Source organism: Mauremys reevesii, linkage group 4 (genome assembly GCF_016161935.1).
Source record: "Mauremys reevesii isolate NIE-2019 linkage group 4, ASM1616193v1, whole genome shotgun sequence".
NCBI lineage: Eukaryota > Metazoa > Chordata > Testudines > Geoemydidae > Mauremys > Mauremys reevesii.
In genome coordinates this window covers 98,917,724-98,943,503 of record NC_052626.1, presented here as the reverse complement: position 1 = coordinate 98,943,503, position 25,780 = coordinate 98,917,724, and the positions used below count along the sequence as shown (strand labels likewise).

The window sequence follows — 25,780 nt, the reverse complement described above, 5'->3', positions numbered from 1 at the left end:
AGCACCCCTTCACCTTCCTTTGCTCTTGCAGGTCTCTACATTCTGATGACTCTTCTCTAGATGGGGCTAGACACACAGCTCTCCAGAAAGGGCAATCAAGTCCAGGATCTCTTAAGAGATCCATGTGGAAGCCTGGAGCAGCCCGGCTGCTATAATGGGTACATTATTCTGGGTGTGTGAACTCACTACCACTACCTGACACAGCATTTAAATGGAGAAATAACATCCAATCAAAATGACCCAGAACAGTAGAGGGCACACAGGTACAAAGACAGCCCAATTCAGGAGTGAATAAATGCAGTATGGGATACTACTTGGAGGACTGTCAGAAGTGAAGTACTTAATTAGTCCATGCAAACTTTAAAGTGAACAAACTCACTGGGAAGTCAACTTACTCCTGTTCCAGGGAGGATTACTTACTGCAATTTAAGATTCCAAATAATTTACTTTAAAAAGTTCATGTATAGACACAAAGCTCTTTAAGGTGAGCAAACTGGAGTTAATACAACATAGCATCCTGTGTAGACAAGCATTCTAACCTTTTAGATTTTCAGATCTGTATGCTTGTTAGTCAAGCTCTACTAAACTAGTACAGTGATCTGATCTGACACAAAGAGCATATCAGAAATTGTTCTAACCAATTACATTGTCACGTAATTGAAAAAAATCAGGTTTCATGACTGATTTTAAAATAAAGTTAAGTTTTTAGAGCAAAATTTTCAAATTTGAGTGTTTAAAGTTCAGCACCTAAATCCATGCTCAGACACAACTGTCAACAAAATCTAGACCATGTTAAAAATTAGTTAAAATGATTTCACATTCTACTTGCCTCTGAGTTCCCCTGCCAAATTTTGAGGTTTTTTAATCAAACTTCCCTGTTTTAAAAGTATTTTCCCTTCTTGCTGTTTGAAAAACCCCACATAAACAAAACAGGAAATCAAACTGATCATATATGGGAAACAGTGAAAATTATATACAAAATATAGTTAAGTTTATAAAGTAAACAAGCTGGAAAACAAAACAAAAACTTTTTCTCTAGTCCCAGTGGTAAATGTTACCAGTAACACCACTGATTATATGAAAAAACTTCAGACAATTTTTAGATTGAGTGTGTCATTGTAAGTACCAAAACAAGTGGCCATAGCTTTATTACAGTGGTGTTCTTCCTCTTCTGAAAGAGGAAAAACAAATAATTAACAATACTGATGCTAGAAAAAGAGTAGGGATATCTGTTGCTATTTTCCCAGAGGTTTTGCTGTAGTAAATAAAAAAAAAAGTGCATTTCAGCAAAGGATATAGGAGCACTCACAGGGGCTAGGATAAAACAAAGCAAACTTTCAATCACTTCAAAGTACTTGCTAGTTCCATTTCAAGATAAATCTCAAAGAAAGTTCAGTTGTGTCTGGAGCATTTTAATAAAACAAAAAGGAACCAATGCAATCTCCTGGGCCATTGGCAACTCTAGCAAAGTCAAGTAGTAACTTATGTTAGCAACTGAGTATGACCACTTAAACACTACAGGACAACCACAATCAAAGACGTTAACAAGCTTCTATATAAAGCTTCTTTTGTTAGTGAACAGACATATCTATACGTGAAGAACAAGAGTCATTTTTATGAATATTATATGTACCTCTGTTTACCTAATTGATACTGTTAAGACTGACTAAAGGGAATTAAATCAAAAGAGGCTGATACAAAGAGCAAGCAGGAAACCAAACAATGGTCGGACATAAGATACCTCTAGGTAAAGAACTTGAAGGGAATTAAGGGAACAATGGATGGGCCACTAATTGAAGATGCTTCTTCCAGGCACCAGGCCAAGTTACACAGCTAATGTGACACGGCTGAGGGCCTGAGATCAAAGTGATACTACACAATTAAAAACTTTTCTTCTAGAGAAGGTGTGTTCAGTTGTCATGGTCTGATAGTTATGTACCTTTGGGTGAATAAATGTTTGGTTTGTAAAAGTTGTTTGGATTCATTTTAAATTAATTTATGTTCACAAAATTTTAGACGAAAGTTCTTTGCAACGAATACAGTTGGGCCTGTCGGGAAATGGGGGCTGCACCCCACAGAGCTAACTGTGTTGAACCATGGGGTTCTACCCTTGAAAGAGGTGAAGGAAGTGAAGCCTGTCATATGAGGAGTACGCTTGTGAGGGTATGAAAGGGGGTTCACCCAGTACCCATGGCACTATATATATTTCTTCCTTCATTCCTTTTGACTAGCTACATGTACACAAATCTGTTACTGGACATGTCTCCAGGGTGACTACAAGCCAGTTTGATCACACTATCTCTTGTCAACCAGATTATTAGAAGGATAATAGATTTATATTTTATGAAGTATCTTATGGGAAACATCTGTTGCAACCGCCAAAACAGAAAAACCCTAAAACTATTACTGAACCACCAAAGAGACAGAGAAATCTGCCTACTGTGTATTCTAGTGACTCACAAAATTAAAAAAAAGTTACTCTCCATGAAATACACCTCTATCCTGATATAACGCTGTCCTCGGGAGCCAAAAAAAAAATCTTACCACGTTATAGGTGAAACCGCATTATATCGAACTTGCTTTGATCCACTGAAGCACACAGCCCCGCCCCCCCCGGAGCGCTGCTTTACCGTGTTATATCCAAATTAGTGTTATATTGGGTCGCGTTATATCGGGGTACAGGTGTGGTTTGTTTTGTAAATCCACAAAAGGATCATTACATGATGTCATAACTTATTCTATATTTGAATAAAAAAAGTAAATGAACCCATTTTATACTACTTTTCTCATGTAGCTAACTAGTGAAGAAAGCACACAATACAATAGCTCAAGTATACGAATTCACTGCAACAATACAGAAAGATGCCTGATTATATAATTGGGATTGGACATGATTCAGGTATGGTCAAAATAGATACACATCTCAGCTCCTAATGTACACATAGTTCTGATAGTTCCCCAAACGCCTTGCATTCGCATTGCTGTGTGTAACTGAATATTGTGTTGCACATGCAGGGTACAGTAGATCTGCATAAGTTATAAAATATGTCCTACTTCTTAAGCAATAAGTAATTAGTCATTTTACACACATTTTATTTGTATTCTACTTATTTCAGAGATTATTCTATATGGGACAAGAGGGGGAAAAAAATCATACTGGAAACCAGCAGATGATGTAATTAACACAAGCTACCTTGGGATTTACTGTGCCCTTGACTTTCTTTGCCATCAGTGGCTAGACTGCGGATATGCAGTCTATACTAGCACATTCACCATTGCTACTGCTGGTGGGGCTGCACAACTGGCAACAACCCTTGGAAATGTAAAGAAAAGTCAAAATTTTCTGTGGGCATAACTCCACTTCCTGCAACAGAATTACACCAACAGAGAAGCCTAGGGTTGACAAAAGCTTAATGTAGCAACTGAAATCTGGTGTGTTTAAAGCTTTTGCAAAGGTGTTAGAAAAAAAGTGATGTAGAAAACAAAAACAAACCATGTGAAAGCAAATGCTGATCTAATCTAGCACTTGCCACGCCTCCTAAAAAACTTTTATATTTTAATTTATATTATTTGACTTCAATGAGAGTTGGCTCAGGGCCTGACAGAAAATGGAGATTTAAATTTTATTTTTCAAAAGACTTGTCCAACCAGAAAATTTGGTTGCACAATTTTTTTTTGTTCTCATATACAATTAACTGTATGCCTTTTGAAATGCAACCCAGGGCATACAGTTCATTGTATGTTTACAACCAGGGTGGATTTGATTTAAATCATGACTTAAATCATGACTTAAAATCACTAGTCAGGAAGACTCGATTTAATCATGGATTTCTACATAAAAGTGCATTCTTGTTGGTTGTTATAACCTTAATACAAATTCTTCACAACCCAGAGATAGATGTAGGTTTCATTTTTAGAAGGCACACACTACACATTTTTAAGTGATTTTGAAAAAACTTTTCAGATTAGTTTTACAGCTATATCAGAAAATGAATGATTGTTTGGTTATTTCATTTACCAAAAGTAACTGAAGCAGATATTTATGAAGTCACTGGGAGGTGAACTATCTCCAATTCAACAGGTTAATCATTAATATTTGGTGGATTTTCTTTCCATGCTGTATTTAAGGGGAGAACACCACCAGAAAGACATTAAAATCGTTTTATTTAACAAAAAACAACAAACAACAACAACGTTATATATTTTGGACTTTTTCTTCAACAGCAAACATAATATTTTAACAAAACTAGCATATGAATTTTTGAATTTAGTTAAACATTCAAGTTTTTTTAAATCAGGTTTGTTTTTGTTAAAATTGTTTTTAACTAAAATAGTTAAATGAAATAGTTAAAAAAATTGACTGTGTCAGTCAGGTCGATATGAGAAACTTAAAATATTGTCTTCTGCAGCTAACTCAGTCATCTTCACCTTCATTTTCCTGTTTGCTCATAATCTGGAAAAGAAAAATAAGTTTTCCTGCTTTTTCAGGTCCTGAACGATTTCTCAATTTGGAATAAATTAGTCCAAAGAAAGAAAATATTCTTTCTACACCGGCAGAAGAAGCCAGCGGTGTTAAAAGTGAAATTATCACTTCAACAGTCTCTGAATCCAAGTGCTTAAGTGACTTCCGCCAGTTCACTGGTGTGACTTTCCTTAAAACAGCAGCAGCAAACATATATTTCTTGAATGGCTCACCCTTAGCTCTGAAGTTTATTTTAGTTGGCATTATGGAAGGATGATTGCTGGATGTCCAAGTCATAGCCAACTCCTCTTCTTCTGCAGTTAAGGTGCGATCCTGGTTCTGAGTACTGAGAATATTTGCAGGAAAATGAGCTGGAAATAGTACGAGTCTCATTTGTTTTTTTAATGCTTGTAATTTAACTCTGTCACTGCATATTTCTCTTTTTAAGATCTCACTCAGTTCCTTCCAAATTTCAACAGCGTCAGCAATAAAATAGCTATTGCCCTGCATTTTGTTCAAGGCTACAGAAATAAGCTTCAGGGTACTCAGCATGTGTTCAACATTTCTCTTAAGCCCAATGTTGAGAACTTTGGCTGTGACAATGCCATCTATTTTTTCACAATTTTGTTCACAAAGGGTCATCAGATTAGGCCAGTTCTTGATATAATGCTCAAAGCAGTCCACTACTGAGTTCCATCGCACATCTTGTGCGAGAGTTAGCTTGGTTCCTCCCACTTTTTTCAGAGCATCTGCTACAAAGTGGTTGTTATGGAAGTATTTTGCAATTTCAACAACATTAGCCTTTATTTTTGGAACACTGGTGTCTTTGGCTAGGAGGTGCATCAAATGAGCACTGCAACCGTATGTTATTAGCTTGGGACTCTCTTCACTCTCTTCTAAATAATTTCTTCTCATCTTGGATCCATTTGCAGCGTTTTCTGTGACTAAGCTGCATACTAGACATTTGAATTTTTTTTCAGTTTGTTATAGCTTTTACTGCGACTTCTTGTAAGTATTCTGCTGTGTGTGCACTTCTTGATGTCTCAATTGTTTCTGTAAGGAAGACATTCCCTTCTTTTGTTGTCACACCAGAACATACACCAGGATCATTGTGGACATTGCTCCACCCATCAAGACTCAGGTTAACAATTTCACCCTCTAGACCTTTTGCACACTGCTCAATTTCTCTATCGTACACTTTATCCAGCAATTTGCCTGCGACATCTGCTCTGTTGGGTGGACTGTATCCTGGTCTTAATGACTGAACCATGTTAATGAAGTGTGGGTTCTCAATCACACAGAAAGGAGAGGTTGTTGCATAAACAAACCGGGCAATTTTTTTTAATCAATTACCTCTTTTTGTAATCTACTGGTTCTTATCACAAATTTATCTATGGTTGTTTCTGGATGATGCAGATTGTCTTTCTTTTTGCTATAGGTGATATACTGTGGCTATGTGACATACGTGATGTGACTGAAACACTATAATTGGCAGATAACTCTGAAACTATAGAAAATGATGATGATCTTGAAGGTGGATAGTCTTCAGAATCCTCTATGTTGAGGATGGATTCTCCTAAACAAAGTAAGTCAATGCAGTTATTTATTTATTATTACCATACTGTTCATTTAGTATTACTCATTGCATTCGCTGACACTTGGTACTACTTTAAAGGTGAAATTGTAAAAGGAAGATCTGCCTATTTCAGCTGTTTATTTTTTATCACAACCGCATCTAAAATGATTGTACCCTAGAGTAACAACTATATTTGCTCAAACATGAGAATCCAATAATATTACAGCAGGAAGACAGGCAGTCCTTAAGAAAGAAGTATGAAATAAAAAAGTTAACCAACCTGAAGATCCTGCATGTTCAGACATGTTCCTTTCATCATCTTCAGCGCAGCTTCCTCGTGAGAAGGAACACTTCTCATAATGATGTTTCATTCAGGCAACTAGGCCTTGCATTTCTTTGTTGCACTGTTTGCATTTTGCACGCATGCCTGTCTTATCCACAGGTAGATGAACTTCATTAAAATATTCCCAAAATGGGTCTCTTTTATGGCCTGCTGCCATTATAGGTTTTCCCTTCTAGTATGAGAATGGTATGGTAGATCTCAAATCAATGAAGGCTACGCTGAAAGACCTCAAGACTTCCAGAATATGCTACTCAAACAGTTTCACTTTTGTTTCTATTGCCAGTCCCTCCCTTCTCACATTTATCTTCAGACTTGTTCTCCTTGTCCAGATCTATTCCGCCCCCAACAATCTTCTATTCATTGAACTTTTTGAAACTTTGTACTTTTAGAAAGAGGTAAGGGATTGACTCTGTGTACACAAATTTGTAGAGGGACAACAGAGTTGAGGTCTGTTATTTCTCACCTCTATATATTATTTATTTAAAAACATTTTTTGCTGTTAACAAGCATGTTATCTCTGGGGAGACAACTGCACAGTTTGAGAGCTGCAAAACTAAGCATCTCTGATGGCATCTTCTAGACTGAGCACTGAGTCCCATTGGGTAGATAGTATCAGAGGGGTAGCCATGTTAGTCTGGATCTGTAAAAGCAGCAAAGAGTCCTGTGGCACCTTATAGACTAACAGACATATTGGAGCATGAGCTTTCGTGGGTAAACCGACAAAGTGGGTATTCACCCACGAAAGCTCATGCTCCAATACGTCTGTTAGTCTATAAGGTGCCACAGGACTCTTTGCTGCTATTGGGTAGATAGAAAGATTAACCTAAATAATCTATACAGAAGCCCCTGGCACCCCATAAGATTGGGTCCCTAATCCACAAACTATTGGAACGCATTTACAAAAAACTTTTCTTAAACATTACATGAATATATTGTTTCATACTATAGAATTAGAATTTATAATCCCTATTCCATGATGAGATATCTTTGAGCTATAATGTAACTTAATTAAAACTCTCTTTAGATCGGATTTTTTGATAAAATGCTTTTTGAGGAAAAAAAAACTTTTTTTTATTTAAGAAAAACAACATTGATTTTTATCCAACCTGTTTACAACTGTATATGTCTACACTACAGGCAGTACAGTAACATAGCTATAGCACCGTCGCTATGCTGCTACAGCACTATAGCGTGGACACTTCCTGTAACGACAGAAGAGCTTTTCCCATCAGTGTAGGAATTACACATCCACAAGGAAAGGCAGCAAGGTTGACAGAAGCATTCTTCCATCGACCTAGCTGCATCTAAACCAGAGATTAGGTCAGCACAACTACAGCACTCAGGGCTGTGAATTTTTTATACGACCAAGTGCCGTAGCTGTGTCGACCTAATTTATGTGTAGACCACACCTAAGATGCCACTTGTTGAGTGAAGTCAGAGCAGGAATTCAGCAAGCTGGGGAGAAATGGGGGAGAAACCATCCATTTATTCCTCTAATTAATGGTGATTTTGCAAAGAAAGCAGAAGGCCAGCTTTCCTGTCCTGTCTCACGTCATTACATGCACATGGGATATTAAAGTAAGGCCAATATTTTCAAACTTAAGTGCCTGAAGTTAGATACTATGATTTTCAGAGTTGCTGAGGGCCTTAAGTTTCCAGTGAGGTCTGATTTAAATCACTCTGACAGCAGCAACACACTGACAGCAGTGACATGCCAATAGCAGTTTAATACAGCTATTTATTTTTTTAATCTCTATTAAAAAAATGACACCATTAGTTACACAGGACAAGACAAGAGTACTCACGCTGTGAATAAAGCAGTATCTGAAATTCCAGAAGAGCACAAGTAAAGAGCTGAACCACATTTTCAACTCCGAGTAATTCAAAAACTTCTTTAACTGGAAAGTCAAATAATGGCAGTTCACTGGTGCTTGGTCTCTGGCAGATAATTGGTCCATAAACACCTGAAAATTTTAAGGATCTCCCTGCTGGAGGAAGAGGAACCTCATAGAGAATATTGTAGATGTAACTTTCCAAAGGTAACGGTGGTGGCTGAGGAGAAGTTACAGCTTGGTGAAGTTGCTCTAGTACTTTCTTACAAGCCTTCATGAAAGACATTGGGGTAATCAGACAAATGCACTTAGACACATACAGTGTGTCTCTGCTAATATCATACGAGTTAAAACGCTGTAGCTTTGATACAGAAGTTCCATTACAGTCTTCTATGCTGCTACAGCTCTCTTTGTCATTTATGGGTGGAATATGCAGAATGTCATATTCAGCATTGTGCATATGATATAATGTCTGCATTGCACTACAGATTTGCTTGCTGGTAACTTCCTCATAAAATGTGAGAGAAAACCCAAATGTCCGCGAGCCATCTTCACGGGTGATTATAAACGAATGGAACTGAGGGTCTCTGGAATCAGTTTGGGTCTTGAAAGCAAGCCCTTTAGGCATACACAGCTATAAAAGAAAACAAAAGAAGTGGGAAAAGTTAAATAAATACTACATTACATTTTGATTGTTCTTTCAAATTTTTTGGCAAGCATTTTTCAGACAGCATTTGAGAATGCTGAGAACTGACATTACATTTCATTTCTCTCTAAACAGATTTTATAAGACATTACATTAGGTAGTGTCTTAAACACAAACACATTAAAACTAAGAGTTATTACACAGAACAAAGGCATGCAGCATAAGGCCCACATCTGATTGCCAATAGGAACAGTATTACACCCTACAAAAATAGTGGAAGAAAAAATGTTTTGATCATGATTTTTGCTTTTAAAAGAAGAACATCTGTTTTATATAAAGCATAGTAAAAATATAAGGTGAGGTAAGAAGTTAAATTCCATTCCCTGAAATAGAAAAAATAGATGTAGATGGAACAACTAATGATTAACCACAAAAGGATTAATTTAATCCTTTAATGCTCACTTCTACTCCAACAGCCTACTCTCTGGCATACTGCAGAATAAGGGTAAAAAATGATTCATCATGAGTCCTGCCTCAGCACAGGGAGATGAGCTAGACGACCTCTTGAGGTCCCTTCTGGCCCTAAAATTGCATGATATGAAAATAATTAGTTATTTTAAGGGCAAATGCCTTCTTTTTATATTCTCCAAGTATAAAATCAAATGCGAATTGTTTCATTTAAACTAATCTGCAAAATTTAAAGTAGCTTGTCAATTAGTATTTAACATTTTGTACTACAGCTTTTTATTTTGCCATTATCAAAAGATAATTTATTGAAAGAGTCCAGCTGGGCATTTATTTTTAATCATTATAGTAAAGGGAGCACTAGTCTTAAAAACCAACAGAAACAAAGAGCACATTATGTCATACTGACCATTCCCACTGCATCCTGGTCAAAAGGATTCCATTCTACATTCTCAGGATAACGAGCAAGAACTTTAGACTTAAATGTGCGTCTTAATGGAGTCTGTTCAAAATTTTCACCTGAAAAAGTGAAAGAAAAAATATCAAGTCAATCATTTCATTCTCTTTCCAAGCTCTTTCACATAAGGCCAGAAAGCAAATATCAGTAGCCAAACGTGAAGATAAGTGAATTAAGTACAGACATTCCCTTTAACAGAAACAGAAAATGCAAGATAGTTAGCATGTAATTAGACTGAAAAGTATTAGCACTGGTAACATTTATACACAATTATTTATCTGCGCTTTTCTTAAAATATGAATGTGCTAGAGGCAGTCTACAGTTACTGTTTTGTCTTTATTTCTTAGCAGCAACTGTAGAAGCTGCATTTGGTTTATTTCAAATTCTGTTTGGAGAACAGCAATAGAATACAATTCAGATTATGTTCTGCAGTGTATTACCCATGAAAAGCACAAATAAACAAGAGATGCAAAGATGAAGCAAAGAGCTTAAGACAGAGCTTGAGACAGACACAGAAGTGACATCACTTAATCTCCTCAAATTTTCTTCTTGGAGACAGACAGTCTGGAAATCCACCCCCTACTATATTTAAAAAAAAAAAGTCAGCTGTGAAGAAAGAATCTAGGAAGTTAAGAGGTCAAAGGGCACAAAAGATATTGAAAGAGCTAGAAAGTTTGTGCTGTTTTTCTTTTCTTTTTCCTTTTACCTTCTACTGCACTTGCAATGAAACAGCCGGCACCATCTCGGGTTTTAGAGGCCTGTATATACTGGCATAGTGCTATATAACAAATAAAAACAACACTGCATTACAATTGAATAATGTGAACTATTCAAAAATTATACAGCTAGAAGTGACCAATGCACAATATTTCATACAGAATTAGCCCACACAATAGATCTTTGATGCTATATTTTCCTAACACATACTTCTTAAGCATATTAATAGCTATAAAAACGGAGCATTAATAAGCCATCAGAAATGTCAACAATAAATACACTTCAGCGGATAGGAATTCTTGCGCAACACTTTTCTATGGCCAAGACAACGCTGCAGTGGTAATTAACTATATGTTAAACTAACGCCTTCTTTAAAAGCCATATTCTAAAATTCCCTTAAGAGGAGATGATGAAATTCACCCCACGCAAAGGCCCAGTCCAAGGCCTATTCACCACTTAAGACCTACGTAAACCTTCAAAACAGGGTTTAAGTGAGATTTAAGTGCTGCATGGACATGGTGCTAACTTTCCCCATAGAGTAATGGGAGGCCTAAGTGGCCCATAAAGCCTCATTTGGAGCCTCTGTGTTGGGATTAATTTAACTTCCAGAGAATAAAATTTAACCATCATGGGTCTTGCTGCTGTAGCTCATTTCACCAACTGTGATTTTTAATACTTGTTTTTTTGTTTTAAATATAAAAGGCAAATAAAATTTGCCTCCCAAAATAACCTTTGCCTTCTTACTAGAATGTGGTTAGCAAGCATGCAGTTGGTGACAGCTGCTGTAACAATTACATGAAATCGCATGCTTTAAATAAATCCAGAGACTTCAACAACACCTGCAAAAGGAAAAAAACAAAACAAAAAAACCCCCACCACATTTCAACCCCTCATTTATTATCTTGTACATAATAATTAAGCAGCAAAGGAAGCTGATTTGGAATTTGTTGGGTTTGTTCTGTTCTTCTACAGTAATATTTAAAGTTACACTTCTGTATTGACTGAGATGGCTTAAAATCTTTATGCTACACAACATTAGGTTCTGCAAAATGCCCCCACATTCCCAAATACAGCTTTCTGAGGGAACACAGCAGCAAACTCTACCAACTCTTTTAATAGGGTTCTTAAAGTGAAAATCCCTAACAAGGGCTCCAATTCAGGAAATCACTTAAGCACATACATCTCTACCTCGATATAACGCTGTCCTCGGGAGCCAAAATATCTTACCGTGTTATAAGTGAAACGGTGTTATATCGAACTTGCTTTGATCCACCAGAGTGTGCAGCCCCACCCCGCCGGAGCACTGCTTTACCGCATTATATCCAAATTTGTGTTATATCAGGTCGCATTATATCGGGGTAGAGGTGTACTTCAAAGTTAATCATCTTTAAATGCTGTACTGAACAGTGACTTTTTTCCTGAATCAGAACCTAATAGAGGACCTGATATTTAATCCCCCATATTTAAAAAAGAGCCCCCAATTTTCACTTTCATGAGTTTAGTTTGATATATTTACAAAAAAAACGGTGGATGTGCAGATTGATTGCCATGCAGCCTTTTTCAGCTGGTTTTGTAATTATGTATATCTTTATATGGTACTGAAGCTATATCTAGTTTCTGTGCAAGAGCCTATTTGGGAAAATTTGAAATCTATTAATAGGAACATCTGGGTATAAAAAAAAAAATAAGGACCCACATGTAACTCCTCTAAAATGTAACTAACAAGACCATTTGGAGGGTCAGAGTCAAGGAAAAGCATTATTTAGTAACAATGACATTTATGGAAGAGTTTAAAATGAAACAACTAAAAGAAAAGTGAACCCAACAACCTAGACCAGTGATTTTCAAACTGTGGGTCGCGACCCAGTACTGGGTCGTGGAATGTCAGGCACTGGGTCACAGTGACTCTAATCGGCACCGCTGACCGGGCCATTAAAAGTCCCATTGGCGGTGCTATCTGACCAAGGCAGGCTAGTTCCTACCTGCTCTGACACCATGCTGCACCCTGGAAGCGGCTAGCAGCAGCTACAGCTCCTAGGCAGGGGGGCCATGGGGCTCTGCGTGCTGCCCCCACCCTGAGCACTGGCTCTGCACTGGAGCTGGGGGGGGAGGGAGGGAGTGATGCCTGTGAGCAAGAGCCGTGTGGAGCTGCTTGAGCACCTCCGCCTAGGAGACAGACCTGCCTTCGCCTAGGAGACAGACCTGCTGCTGGCTGCTTCCAGGGTGCAGCATGATCCGCAGTGCCAGGGCAGGTGGGAAGCCGCCGGAGGTAAGCCCACGCCTCATCCCTACGCCACAATCCCTTGCCCCATCCCTGAGCTCCCCACACACCCCAAACCCCTCATCACTAGCCCCACCTCAGAGCCTGCACCCCCAGACCTGACCCCCTCCTGCACCTCAACCCCCTACCCCAGCTCTGAGCCCCCCCAAACCCAGAGCCCCCTCCTATACCTCAAATTCCTCATCCCCAGCCCCACCACAGAACCCCCAGCCTAGAGCCCTGACTCCCTCCCACACTCCAAACCCCTCATCCCCAGCTCTGTTGAGTCGCAGGCATCAACAATTTTCTTCAACTGTATCACCAGAAAAAAAAAGTTTGAAAACCACTGGCCTAGATGCAAGCTGCCACTCTGTCAAAAATGGGTAAAAAAAAATTAATGACATTCCACCCAGCCACCCCAGATCTCTCAACTTTCACACAGATGCCAAAGAAAAACCCTAGAGATCTCTGTAGTACAGGCTTTTAAAAACAAGTCAGGAGATTTAAAACACCTACTGTTTTCTATATTTATGTCGGTCTAGAATGATGTAATGTCAGCTTTAATCAGTTCAGAAAAAAAGACAGACAGTTACTAAGTTAGTTTGTTGTTTTTCTTCTTCCATGGTATTTCAGACAGAGTAAACACTTGCATGCCAACTTCTCTCCTACACTTTGTGGTAGGTGGTTTCAGTCACCAGGTTCCCAAAACCACAAATATCAGCAGACGTTTAAAAGAAATTAAAAACAAATATTCCCTGGGTTAGGAACCTTCTTTTAACAGGACATTTCATTATGATGATCAATTTCAAAATACATGTTTACTGAGACCATTTTATCTCTGCAATAAAGAGTAACATTGTGATATCACTGAAGAGAAGCTGTCTGAAATATATTTAAGGACCTGCAGCAAGAAAAGAAAGTGTGGCTCTGCAATATAGGTGAAATCAGAGACTGTCTGCTTTCCCCACTGGCCTTCCCCCTAGGGTAGAGCAGCCAATCACAGCTGACGCAGGTGCCAGGCAGGGCTCTTCCTGGCTCCCTCTCAGGGGACACAGTTATTCTCATAGGAGGGGGCGGGGGGAAGAGGCTGTAGGAGAGCCCAGCAGCTCAGGGTGTCTCTGCTACCCTGTCCCTCCTGTGAACAGCAGGATGGCACCTGGGAAAGGGAGGGCGGGGGGAAGAGGGAAATGACATCCATGGAGCTGCCCCCTTCTCCCCCTAATCTGGGGACCCTGCTGCAGCCCCCACAGGTCAGGGTTGGGGAGGGATTAAGAACCCCAGGAGGAGCAGAAGTGAGGCTGGGAGGGAGCTGAAATGATGTGGGGAAAGGGAATAGGATTGATCTGGGGGTTGGGGGAAAGAGCAGCTGCAGGAGGCAACCAAAAGTCACCTTACTCTATAAACGTGGGAGAGTAGGCAACACACGACGTCATGCACACACACAGCGGGAGGGGAGGGGAGTCAGAACTCAAAAGACAGACCCCAAAAACATATTAATGAATATTAAAAATAATAATAATAATCTTGTGATTTTTTTAATCTTGCGGTCTGGCAACACCGTTTTCCAGTAGTTTACTTCAGGCCAGCACATTTCTGAACATATTGGTGCATGCCTCAATATAATGAGCCAATTTCATAATACAACATTACTATTCATATTACAGCAGCATGCGGAGATCCCTACTGAGATTGGGGCCGCCACTGTGCAAGGTACTGAACCATCACACAGAAAGGGTTTGTACACTGGAGTTTTAACTCAAGGTAAGTTATTGTCAATCAATTATTCAGCCCACACATAGGCTCTGAAGATACAGCTTAAAAACTCCTCCTCTCAGAAAGTCCCAGCACAGATGGGGGACCCACAGCAACCAGGGAGGAAAAAGTTTACTTGTTTTACCTCACTATGCTTCATGTTCTCGTCATTCTGACCCTTACTGTACTTCCAGCCTTTCACCTCTACCCCTCCTCTTCTCCCTTCATTCTACCTTATCTTTTCCCCATTTTTCCAGAGTCCCCACAATATCAAGAAAGTGGAAAAGAAGCCACAGAAATTGGTGGGTTTAAATGAAAATTATGTAAGCAAGAATAAGGTTAAGATATAAAATTGAATAGTTAGGAACACAAACGGAGTTTGTGTTTATTACAGTTTCCATCCTTTGACACTTTACTCTTGTTTGGTAAAGGTACTTCAATCTCCTCAAAATAGATTACAAATTCTTGGGGAAGACCTGCCTGACATGGAAAGTCACTATCATCTCCTCCTCTCCCCAGGATCCTTTGCAAACACAGACAGAATCCCAAGATTTCAATTCCCACCCTCATCCGTAATGCTGACTGTGAGGCATATCACAGAAAAGTATTAAATACACACTTACACTGTCAGGAAGCATCAAAGTTCAATACTGAGCTGATGCAACTCACAGATGTTGCTCAATACCTTCCCTTCTGGTTGAGCTTTAAATAAGCTCATCTGATGAGCTGTCTTAGGGCAAGTCCACACTTAAAACACTGCATCGGTGCCACGGTAGCGCTTTAATGAAGATGGTCTAAGATGACAGGGAGAGCTCTCCCATTGGCATAGTTAATCCACCTCCATGAGAGGCAGTAGCTATATCGGCGGGAGAAGCTCTCCCACTGACAGAGCTGTCTACACGTGGGGGGGGGGGGGGGTGTAGGTCAGCATAACAACGTCGCTTAGGGGTGTGGATTTTTCACACCCCCCCCCGCCCAAGCAACAGTCATACCAACATAGGTCTGTAGTGAAGACCAGACCTTACTCATGTAAAGGAAACTAAGAACCTGTCCACTCTAGGACAAAGTTAAACAGGTTTCAAGAACCCTTTAACATGATTTCTATTGGATAACTTTGATAAAATTAACTTGTTTTCACAACCTTATTAGAGTTCATGCTACTCCTCTAGTAACCAAGACATACTCTTTGTGTTGCATGGAATCATGAGACAAGGTAAGGAACTAGCCAATCAGTCCCGACCTTGTTTATACTGACTATGAAATGACTGCTCTTCAATTCAGATAGCATCATGGGTTTAGCCATGCATCTGTTTATTTGAATTTACTCACTGCACATTCAGTACAACTGCTGCTGCATGTATTTAGAATATCCCATACTCAAACAACCAACTGCATTTAATCTGACAAACAACAAGCCACCAGGTTTCCTTTGAAAATTGGAAGCAGACCATGTCATGAGGTGTGTCACCTGCACCCTTGCCAAACCACATCTCCTCTCTTGTGTTAGGCTTCTCCTCTGTGTTTGCCCACAGTAATCCTGTGTGGTACACCTTAACGGGAAAGGACACCTACAGCTAAGTCCTGTCCGACTGAGACCATTAACAAGGTTTAGGCCCCAGAAACTCCTTTCCCTTCAGCAACTCTCCTCAGAGTTGCAAGATTTGAGTCTTCTTTGGAAATGAAATTACCCACACAACAGTAATCTTCTTAAGGCGGCAATCTGAAAAAATGTTCTGCATGTGATACCTCATTTGAGTACTTTGCAAAGTCCTGTCAACTAGGCTTCCCAAAATTTGTAACCTAGAGAAAAAAATCTCATGTCTTTAGTAATTGGTTCTCTCAGATCATTTCCTGATGACCCGTCAAAGAACTACTCTGGATTCAATAGGGGAAGGCTTTTTCCTGTCTCCCACCTGGCCTGCTTATCATCAAGTCTCAAGTATATGAGTCCATAATAATATAAGGTTGCGGCTACATCAGCAATCCCACAAAGGATGTCCTATTTTCACAAAAAGCTGGGAGGAAGGAATGCCTGCTAAGTAAATGAGATAGGCACAGTAAAGGGTCCCCAGCTATACACCAAAAGAACAATGTTACAAGTAAAATGGATTGAAATCTTTTGCACACATTTCATCATAGAAAAACTGTCTCTTCTAAAACAAAAAAAGTTTGTAGAAAAATGGTCAATGTGACAAATTTCCCATGAAGCGTTTCATGAATCTTAATTGACATAGTTGTCAAAATAGTTTACTGAAAACCACAATCTTACCGAAAACTGGATTTATTTATTTTTTAAAGTGACAAATTTATTTATTTTTAATCACATTAATGGACAATGAGTCTATTTCAAACTTTGAAAAAGGGAAACCTCAAACATTTTCACCAATTCATTTTTCCAGCAGTTCCAGTTACCACCTATTTACAGGAAGTCATTGGCTAAGACAATGCATGGTTAGCAGCCACTATTATTAACTGTACAGTATATTAAGTACTTTGTACATGGACACAATTCATTTGTGACAACCCTGTGACCAGATGGTTACAAAATTAGTTAATTATAATGCAGAAAAGCCTTAATTGTATATAGTAGATCTGAACCATACTAATTATATTAAATGCATCTAGGTAACTTATATGGGGTCCAGTTATACTATCTGCCCAGGAATTATTACCTGTACCCTTTCCAGTGCCAATCCCTTCCAAGGAAAACTTCAGGGTTTTATGGATCTGTTTTTTCCTAACCATTTCTTTTTCTTTTAAAAAAAATGAAAATATGTTTGCAAGGGGATTCTTTCCTGCTTTTAACACAGTCACGTAATTTTTGCAGCCCACATGCTACCGTGGCAGATTTCTGCTCCTGTTTTCAACACTAGATAGTATAAAATAGTTGATTTTCACAGAGCACATTTATCCTTAAACAGAAAAGGGTGAGGATGAAAGGAGATGTTAAAGATGTTTATAATTGAACAGGAAAACTGCCTTTAAAAGAACCACACAAACAAACTCCTGTTTGTCAACAATTTCCACCTTGAGATATTTATAAAAGCCTTTTACTACAGAGCTACTATTCTTGTAACTTAAATTGTGCAAGACTGTGAAAACTGCACAGGAACAGAACAATCTCAGAAGGGCGATGCGAGAGGAAGCATAGTAAAGCTCCACTGTCACTCCCTACTGCAGGAACAGCAAACTTGGAGAGGAGCCTTTTATTAACCAAAAGAAGCCTGTAAAAATACAAGCAAATTTGATTGATCATGATGCACGGACCTTAAAGAATCATTCACAGTGCCACCTTCATTTGTTTATTGGCTCCAGTACAGAGTCTGAGCTGCTCAAAACAATTACAAAGAAACTAAGCTTATTGATTTTGATTCAATAATTTGTTGCTTTTCACCATCTGCCAAGCATCATTTCTTTTCTTAAATGGCCATGATACAGGATGTTATTGATCCAGCTCATTCAGTCTTGATGTACATTTACATTATTACTCCATTTTTGAATGATAAGTCATACTGGATGTAGCAGCAACATCAAATTTATATTTTTACATATGCTTATATGAATCTTATGTGGTATAAAGACCGATGCTCCCCTCATTAAGACATCAGATATTAAAAGAGATTAAATATTCAAAAATCTTAAAGGCTGTTAACCTTTGACTAAATATAATGCAACAAATTAAATAATAACATGAAGTGATTTGCTGGTGGTGTGCAGCAGCAGCAAATGACACTCCCAATGCTGGCCGAGCTGTGCTGGCCAGCACACTGGCGGAGCAGAGCTAAGTCTCCATCAACTCCCCTCACAGTCTCTCCACACCCACTTACTTCTACATTTCCAAGCCCAAAATCTAGGCCAGGGAACGTGTAGGGATGGTAGTCCTCCTCACCCATGGCACTATGCAATCTTTGTCACAATCTAGCCCTTAGTGTCTGAGTGACAGAGAGAACACATCTCAGCAATGCACACATTAATTCAAAGCTGATCTATAAAACAAATACTACTCATAAAAGTTAAGGTAATTTCAAATAGAATATACTATAAATTAGTGTATGTATGTTAATTCTAGCCTGCTTCCAAGAAACTGCAGTGCAATGTACATGAACATATTTAAATTAAAGTAAACAGCAAATAACACCCTTTTGATTTCTTAATATTCTTGTTCTTGGGTGGAAACAGCATTATGTAATAACATGCTGCACAGTCAAACAGGATTACACACAGGTATCAAGTATGAATATGATTACTTCCAAAATGCAGATAATGTATTCCATGGGGGACTGGCAGTTAAGAATGAAATACTTATTCTCAATTCAGCTTCAGGCAAGAATGATAGTCGGGGTATGTCTACACTATGGGATTATTCCGATTTTACATAAACTGGTTTTGTAAAACAGATGGTATAAAGTCAAGTGCACGCAGCCACATTAAGCACATTAATTCGGCGGTATGCGTCCATGTACCAAGGCTAGCGTCGATTTGCAGAGCATTGCACTGTGGGTAGCTATCCCATAGTTCCCGCAGTCTCCCCCACCCATTGGAATTCTGGGTTGAGATCCCAATGCAAAAACAGTGTCGCGGGTGATTCTGGGTAAATGTCGTCACTCAATCCTTCCTCTGTGAAAGCAACGGCAGACAATCATTTCGCGCCCTTTTTCCCTGGATTGGGAGCTCAGCCAAGAATGCAAATGCTTTTCGGAGACTGCGGGGACTGTGGGATAGCTGGAGTCCTCAGTACCCCCTCCCTCCCTCCATGAGCGTCCATTTGATTCTTTGACTTTCTGTTACGCTTGTCACACAGCACTGTGCTGTGGCCTCTGTCTATCATAGCCTGGAGATTTTTTCAAATGCTTTGTCATTTCGTCTTCTGTAACGGAGCTCTGATAGAACAGATTTGTCTCCCCATACAGCGATCAGATCCAGTATCACCCGTATGGTCCATGCTGGAGCTCTTTTTGGATTTGGGACTGCATCGCCACACGTGCTAATCAGAGCTCCACGCTTTGCAAACAGGAAATGAAACTCAAAGGTTCGCAGGGCTTCTCCTGTCTACCTGGCCCGTGCATCCGAGTTCAGATTGCTTTCCAGAGCGGTCACAATGGTGCACTGTGGGATACCGCCCGGAGGCCAATACCGTCGATTTGCGGCCACACTAACCCTAATCCGACATGGCAATACCGATTTCAGCGCTACTCCTCTCGTCGGGGAGGAGTACAGAAATCGGTTTAAAGAGCCCTTTATATCGATATAAAGGGCCTCGTTGTGTGGACGGGTGCAGGGTTAAATTGGTTTAACGCTGCTAAATTCGGTTTAAACGTGTAGTGTAGACCAGGCCTGGGAGTCTTGATTCAACCCACAATAGAATTCACAGAATATACAAAAAGACTTAAGAAATCTTTCCCATAAAGGGAGAATAATTGCAACCCCATAAGATTATTATAAGTAATAAACCTACAAACTGCTCCTGCCCTATAATCCGCACACCAAGTATAGTTACAGTTGGCTTGCAAGACAGATATTGGAATATTGCATCCATTCCTGGTGTCCACATTTTTAAAAGGATGTTGAAAAAAGTGGAAGGGATGCAAAAGTGATTCAAGGCCTGAAGAAAACACTTTACAGTGAAAGATTTAAGGACTTTTACTGTTTAGTTTATGTGACACTGACAGATCAGCTAAATGATGTATGAATGACTCCATAACAATTTAACAAGAGGCAGTGCAATTGCAATCAAGACAATCCACTTATGTCTGAGTATCAAAGAAATATTGATTAGGCTAGCTATCCCCAACTCATTCACTTTGTATTGATAAGAATCAAAGAATAGTTGCTAAATGTATTTGTCTGTGTTTACCTTGATCTTGTTAGAAGTTTTCCAATGTAACCCAATTAGCTTTTAGATGCTAAAGCCTTTTACTGTCTTAATTGCCTTACATTATGTATGCCACTGTCAGGGCCGGCTCTAGGCACTAGCATTCCAAGCATGTGCTTGGGGCAGCACTTTTCAAGGGGCGGCACTCCAGATGTATTTATGTATTTATTTTGCTGGGGTGGCAAAAAACCTGGATCCGGCTCTGGCCACTGTGTTCAGTTAGTCTTAAAATCAAAGATGTGAGATACTGCAGGAAACTAATTATCTAGGCTGTCTTCAGCTTAACTATCTCTGTTATAAAGGCCAGGCTAATTGCCTTATGTAAATGAGTGTGACTAGTTTACCTGAATGAATAGGAAATAGAAGATTAACTTCAAAGCAAAGGTCCACAAACTATCTGCATTGCCTGTTCTTCCTAGGAGGAAAGCCCTGCTGTGACAATTATTTTGAGGAGGCTTGTCAGCCTGTTAGAGAGCTATAAATACTGGACCTGGGTCATGATCCTGTCATCTCTCATCTGCTGAACATTGAACAGGGAAAGTTTAAACTGTGGGACTGAGATCTTCCAAGTATTATTTGGAATACCCTGGAAAAAGCATGGAAAGACTAACAGACTTTACATCTAAGCTGCCTTTGGATTCTGACCTGTTGGGATAATTCCAAAGAGACTTTTACAAGCCAGAAGATATAACATTACTGCTATGATCCTGATTTATGAACAATGAAAATCACTCGTCTGTACAACATTCCTTAACCATTCAATAACTCTTTTCTTAATAAATCTCTAGTGAGTTTACTAAGGATTGTATGACTGTGATATTAGGGTAAGATCTGAAAAATATATTGACCTGAAGGTAAGTGTCTGATCCTTTGGAATTGGCAGAGCTTTAAGTTACTGAAAACACTATTCACCAGACTTATCGCTACGTTAGACCTGTTTGCCTAGATGGGAGCCAGGGACTGGAATGCCTAAAGGGGACTGTGGTTGGTTTCTGGTTAGCCAATGTGGTACTGCAGAAGCACTTTTATTACTGGCTCGGTGAATCTAATTATAGAATAAACCACCAGCTTTGGGGATTGTCTGCCTTATTTCTTGCAGTCTGCCCTGAATGTGGCATTTTCAGTGTGGCCCCTCCAGGCACCCAGTCACAGTTTATTAAAAAGATCAAGAAGTGGCTACAAGGGGTCTCAAACATGCAGCCCATGGGCCGGCTCTTCTGTGCGTCCCGCCAAGCTCCCCGCCCCCTCTGCCTACCTCCAGGCCAGGGTGGGCAAACTACAGCCCGCGGGCCGTATCTGGCCCACGGGATTGCCCACCGTGGCGCCGCGACCCCACGCTGCTCCCTTAAGCGGCTGGCAGCACGTCCCTTCAGGCCGCAGGGGAGGGGGCAGGAGGCAGAGGGCTCCTGCGTTGCCTCGCTTCAAGGTACCGCCCCCCCGCAGCTCCCATTGGCCGGGAACAGGGAACCGCAGCCAATGGGAGCTTCGTGTGAGGTACCTGGAGGAGCAGCCTGCACCTCAACTCCCTGCCCTGAGCCCCTGCCACACCCTGCATCCCTCCTGCACCCCCTGGTGACAGGGAAGGGAAGAGGCAGGGCAGGAGCAGGGCCTCATGGAAGGGGTGGAGTGAGGGCAGGGCCGGGGACAGTGAGGGTCGGGATGTCAGTGATGTGGCCCTCAGGCCAATGCACTAGACCTCATCTGGCCCTTTTGGTCATTTGAGTTTAAGACCCCTGGGCTACAGTATACAAGTATCTTCATGGTGAGAAAAACCAGGTACTAAAGGGCTCTTTAATCCTGCAGAGAAAGGTATAACAAGAACCAATTGCTGGAAGTTAAAGCCAGACAAGTTCAGTTAGAAATAAGGCACAAATGTTTAACACTAAGGTTGATTAATCATTGGAACAAACTGCCAAGGGAAGTGGTGCATTTTCTGTCTCTTAAGGTCTTCAAACCAAAATGAGATACCTTTTCTGGACGATATGCTTTAGTCAAACACTTTATTGGGCTCAATACAGAAGTAACTGGATGACATTCTATGGCCTGTATTATACAGCTGGTCAGACTAGATGATCTAATGGTCCATTCTGGTCTTTTAAAAAAAAAAATCTATTGTAAGATGTACCATTTGGTTTTCTTCCAGAAGTGGCCAGATTTCAGAGGTGCTGCATATGTTTGTGAAGAGCTTTGGGATGAAATGCAATTTGTAAAGGTGCGTGATTTTCTAGTAGTATGTTCCTCTTCAAAGAGCCCTGTCCCAACCATAAGAAAGCCCCCGCAAAATGACACCACCCCACTTCTACTTCAAAAAAATCCCAACAATCCCCCCCAAACATATCAAAGGAACTTAATATAATCTAAAACACACACAAAGTCCTATTACCAAACTCGGTTTTTACTGCCAGAGGCTCCATGAAGTCCACTAAGAACTTCAAAATTGCTATTGATTTTACTCAGAAGGCACTCAGATACTATAGTGATAGGCAGCAGTATAAAACCCTAAAGGCTTTTCTACACCTGAAACACTGCAGTGAAGACAATATCTATGCCAACAGGAGGTCTTCTTCTGTCGACGTAGGTACTCCACCTCCCCGAGGGGCGATGGCTAAGTTGGTGGGAGAATTCTCCCATCTACCTAGCACTGTCTACACCAGAGGTTAGGTTGGTTTAACTGTGTCGTACAAGGGTGGGGATTTTTCACACCCCTGAGAGATGTAGTTATACAGACCTAAGTTCCTAGTTTAGTCCAGGCCTAAGATAGCTCCTGTCTTTGCTAACTGGTGAAGTGTATTTACAGCTTGCTATCAGGTGTTTTCAAAGACAGCCCCAGAAAGTTTTCTTCTAATCCCCCCAAAAGGAACAACCAGTGTTAAAATATACTTAAAATCCTACATCTCGTTTTCAAGCTTTTGCTAACCAAGCATCAGGCCTGTTTGAATCTAGCAGAATGCCTATAAGGGAAGATTTATCAAGGAGTGTTAAACTAACCAGAAGACACTCACATACAAGTAAATCCAAGATACATTCAACCGAGGGCACAAAGCACACCTAGTTACCCTCTTGAAATAAAGACCCAGCTAATCTTGCTTCTGGCTCAGTTTTGTTGATCAACATGTATAGGTTCAACTCATTATTTCTGCATAGTTAAGAACTGTGACTGAATAAATCTCTGTTTTCACACCCTACACGCTACTGTAATAATCTTTGTACAAGGTATGCCATGTGAGGTATCATCCGAAAACTCATAATTTGCTGGTCTGTATTGTCCCGATAAAATGTGTGTGTCAACACTGTAATAATGTGACGTTTTAAGATTCCCCTGTATGATGTCAAGAGTACATGTTCAAAACTCACGCAGCATCAAACTGGTCAAACAGGCCTGTCTTGAACAAAGGAGTGTATGTTTCTCTTAATATGCATTTAAACACTAAACCGAGTCATCAACCAGGAAGGGAAAACAAAGGAAGCTCAAAATAGGTGGGAAAAAACAGCAGGGAACATCCTTCCACACAGACTCTGTCTCCTAGTTCCCAGCGGGAAACATTTTTCAAGAGGGGGATTGAAACTATAAAAAGAAGGGGCAAACACCCCAAGTCACCCCCTCTCACTCCCTCTGTGTATCTCTGACATTGAACCTAAGAAAAAGGAAAACAGCCATTGGACTTTGGGTAGAGTCCTGACATGAAGAGTTTGGTCAATAACCTTACTAGACGCATGTGGTAAGAAATTTTCCTTGAATCTGATATAGTTTGTTAAGTTAAACACTAGTAAGTGTTTTATCTTTATTTTTCTTGTACCTGTTTCTGACTTTTATGCCTCATTACTTGTATTCACTTAAAACAAGTTTATTAACTACAAAGAAAGATTTTATCTAATCCAATGTGTTTAACTATCTAGATAACTTCATTTAAGTAATAAACTGGCATATTATTCCCTTAAGGGAATAACATACTTAATATATTTGTCCTGTCCAGGAGAGGGCTGGGCAATACAGCACATACTGATCCAGGACTTGGGGTGTATTGGGGTAACCCTGCAGCATAACCAAGGCTGGTAAGAGCCAGGATGTAGCTGGCAGGCTGCAGTTACACACAGACACTCAGGGTGTGGCCTGCATGTTTATGAGCAGCCCAGGTGGGAGCTACTTCAGCAAGGCATTGTAAGGTATCTGAGGTTGCAGGGTGGGGGTGATACTGCCCCCACTGGATTAATTGTGCCTTGGCATGTCACAGGAACTGAAGCCCCAAGTCTGCAAAACACTTATGCACAGACTTAATTTTATGCGATCAAGTCAACAGGACTACATAAAAGTGCAATGTTAAACAGAGTACTCCCACTGACTTGAGTAAATCTTATTGATGTAGGGTTAAGTATGTGCATAAATCTTTATAGGATCCAGGCCCTATATTAGAAAATAATTTTTAAATATAGGTCTAATCATCTTATATTCTCCAAACCCTCTCCACTATTTTAACTTCCTTTTATGATGAAGTCCCTGAAGATAGAGAGAAAAGAGAAGCTGAGAGGTTGTCCAGAATTATGAATTAGCATAAATGCATAGTACAGATATTGTCAAACACCTTTTGGTGTTTTAAAAGGTTTCCAATACTTGGTGGAGCCCAAGGGCACAGCCCATTACACAAGGAGAACGGATATTCTGGCCAGAACAGGACAAATATCGTTCTCTCATACTTGAGCAGACCGTACCTCTGTTGTTGGAGGCCTCATCAAAGTCCCACACAACAAAACCACGTTCATCTACCTCAGAAGAATAATAGAGTAGACCCTGATGGGATCTGAACCTGTGGTTCCAGGCTTTATGATTATTTCAGACCGAATGCTCAAGTCCATACCATTTCAGCCTGTATGTTTGATTCACTCAGCAAGTTACATTCTAACACTTTGAAAAGGCTTTTTTTTGGGGGGGGGAGGGGGGAGCAGACATCAAAAACAGTCAGTAGTAAGGTTTAAGTCATTTAAAGTCTATCTTCATTAGTAAATTAGGTTGTGCTAAAACACTACCTTGAGAAGTCATATTAGCGGTAGCACAGGTTTACCATGACCAGCTAGCACAATGTTAAACATAACTGGTCCCTGCCTACACTGGCTAAAAAGTCAAGTTTAACATGTTAGTTAAAATGACTCCTCGGGGTTGTGTTTTAACCCAATCTAGCATTATAGTCAGGAGAAGCTCTTACTGATACACAGCCAAGCTCACACCTGCTTCTGAAAGGCTAGCAAGATCCTTTGCTTATTTCTTTAGCAATGTTATTGTGAAAGCTATAAAAACAGGAAACAGCATCCAAGGCTTGGCAGTAGCTGAAGTAAGAAATGCAACTGTTAAACAAGGATTCTTGGAACAAAAACAAGATTCAGCCAAAGTTGCAGCTGCCAGATC

The 25,780-nt window shown here is 40.0% G+C and overlaps 1 protein-coding gene across 6 annotated transcripts in view; it reads right to left on the bottom strand.

The window, feature by feature from the left end:
* DENND5A (DENN domain containing 5A) overlaps nt 1-25,780 on the bottom strand; it is a 109,337-nt gene that overhangs the window by 66,763 nt on the left and 16,794 nt on the right. For all 6 annotated transcript variants that reach the window (XM_039535825.1, XM_039535827.1, XM_039535828.1 and 3 more), the window contains exons 2-4: nt 10,488-10,559; nt 9,734-9,843; nt 8,187-8,847 (exon numbers count right to left, since the gene is read on the bottom strand). In XM_039535825.1, the coding sequence (XP_039391759.1) occupies nt 8,187-8,847; nt 9,734-9,843; nt 10,488-10,559 (843 nt within the window). The remainder of the gene's footprint in view (nt 1-8,186; nt 8,848-9,733; nt 9,844-10,487; nt 10,560-25,780) is intronic.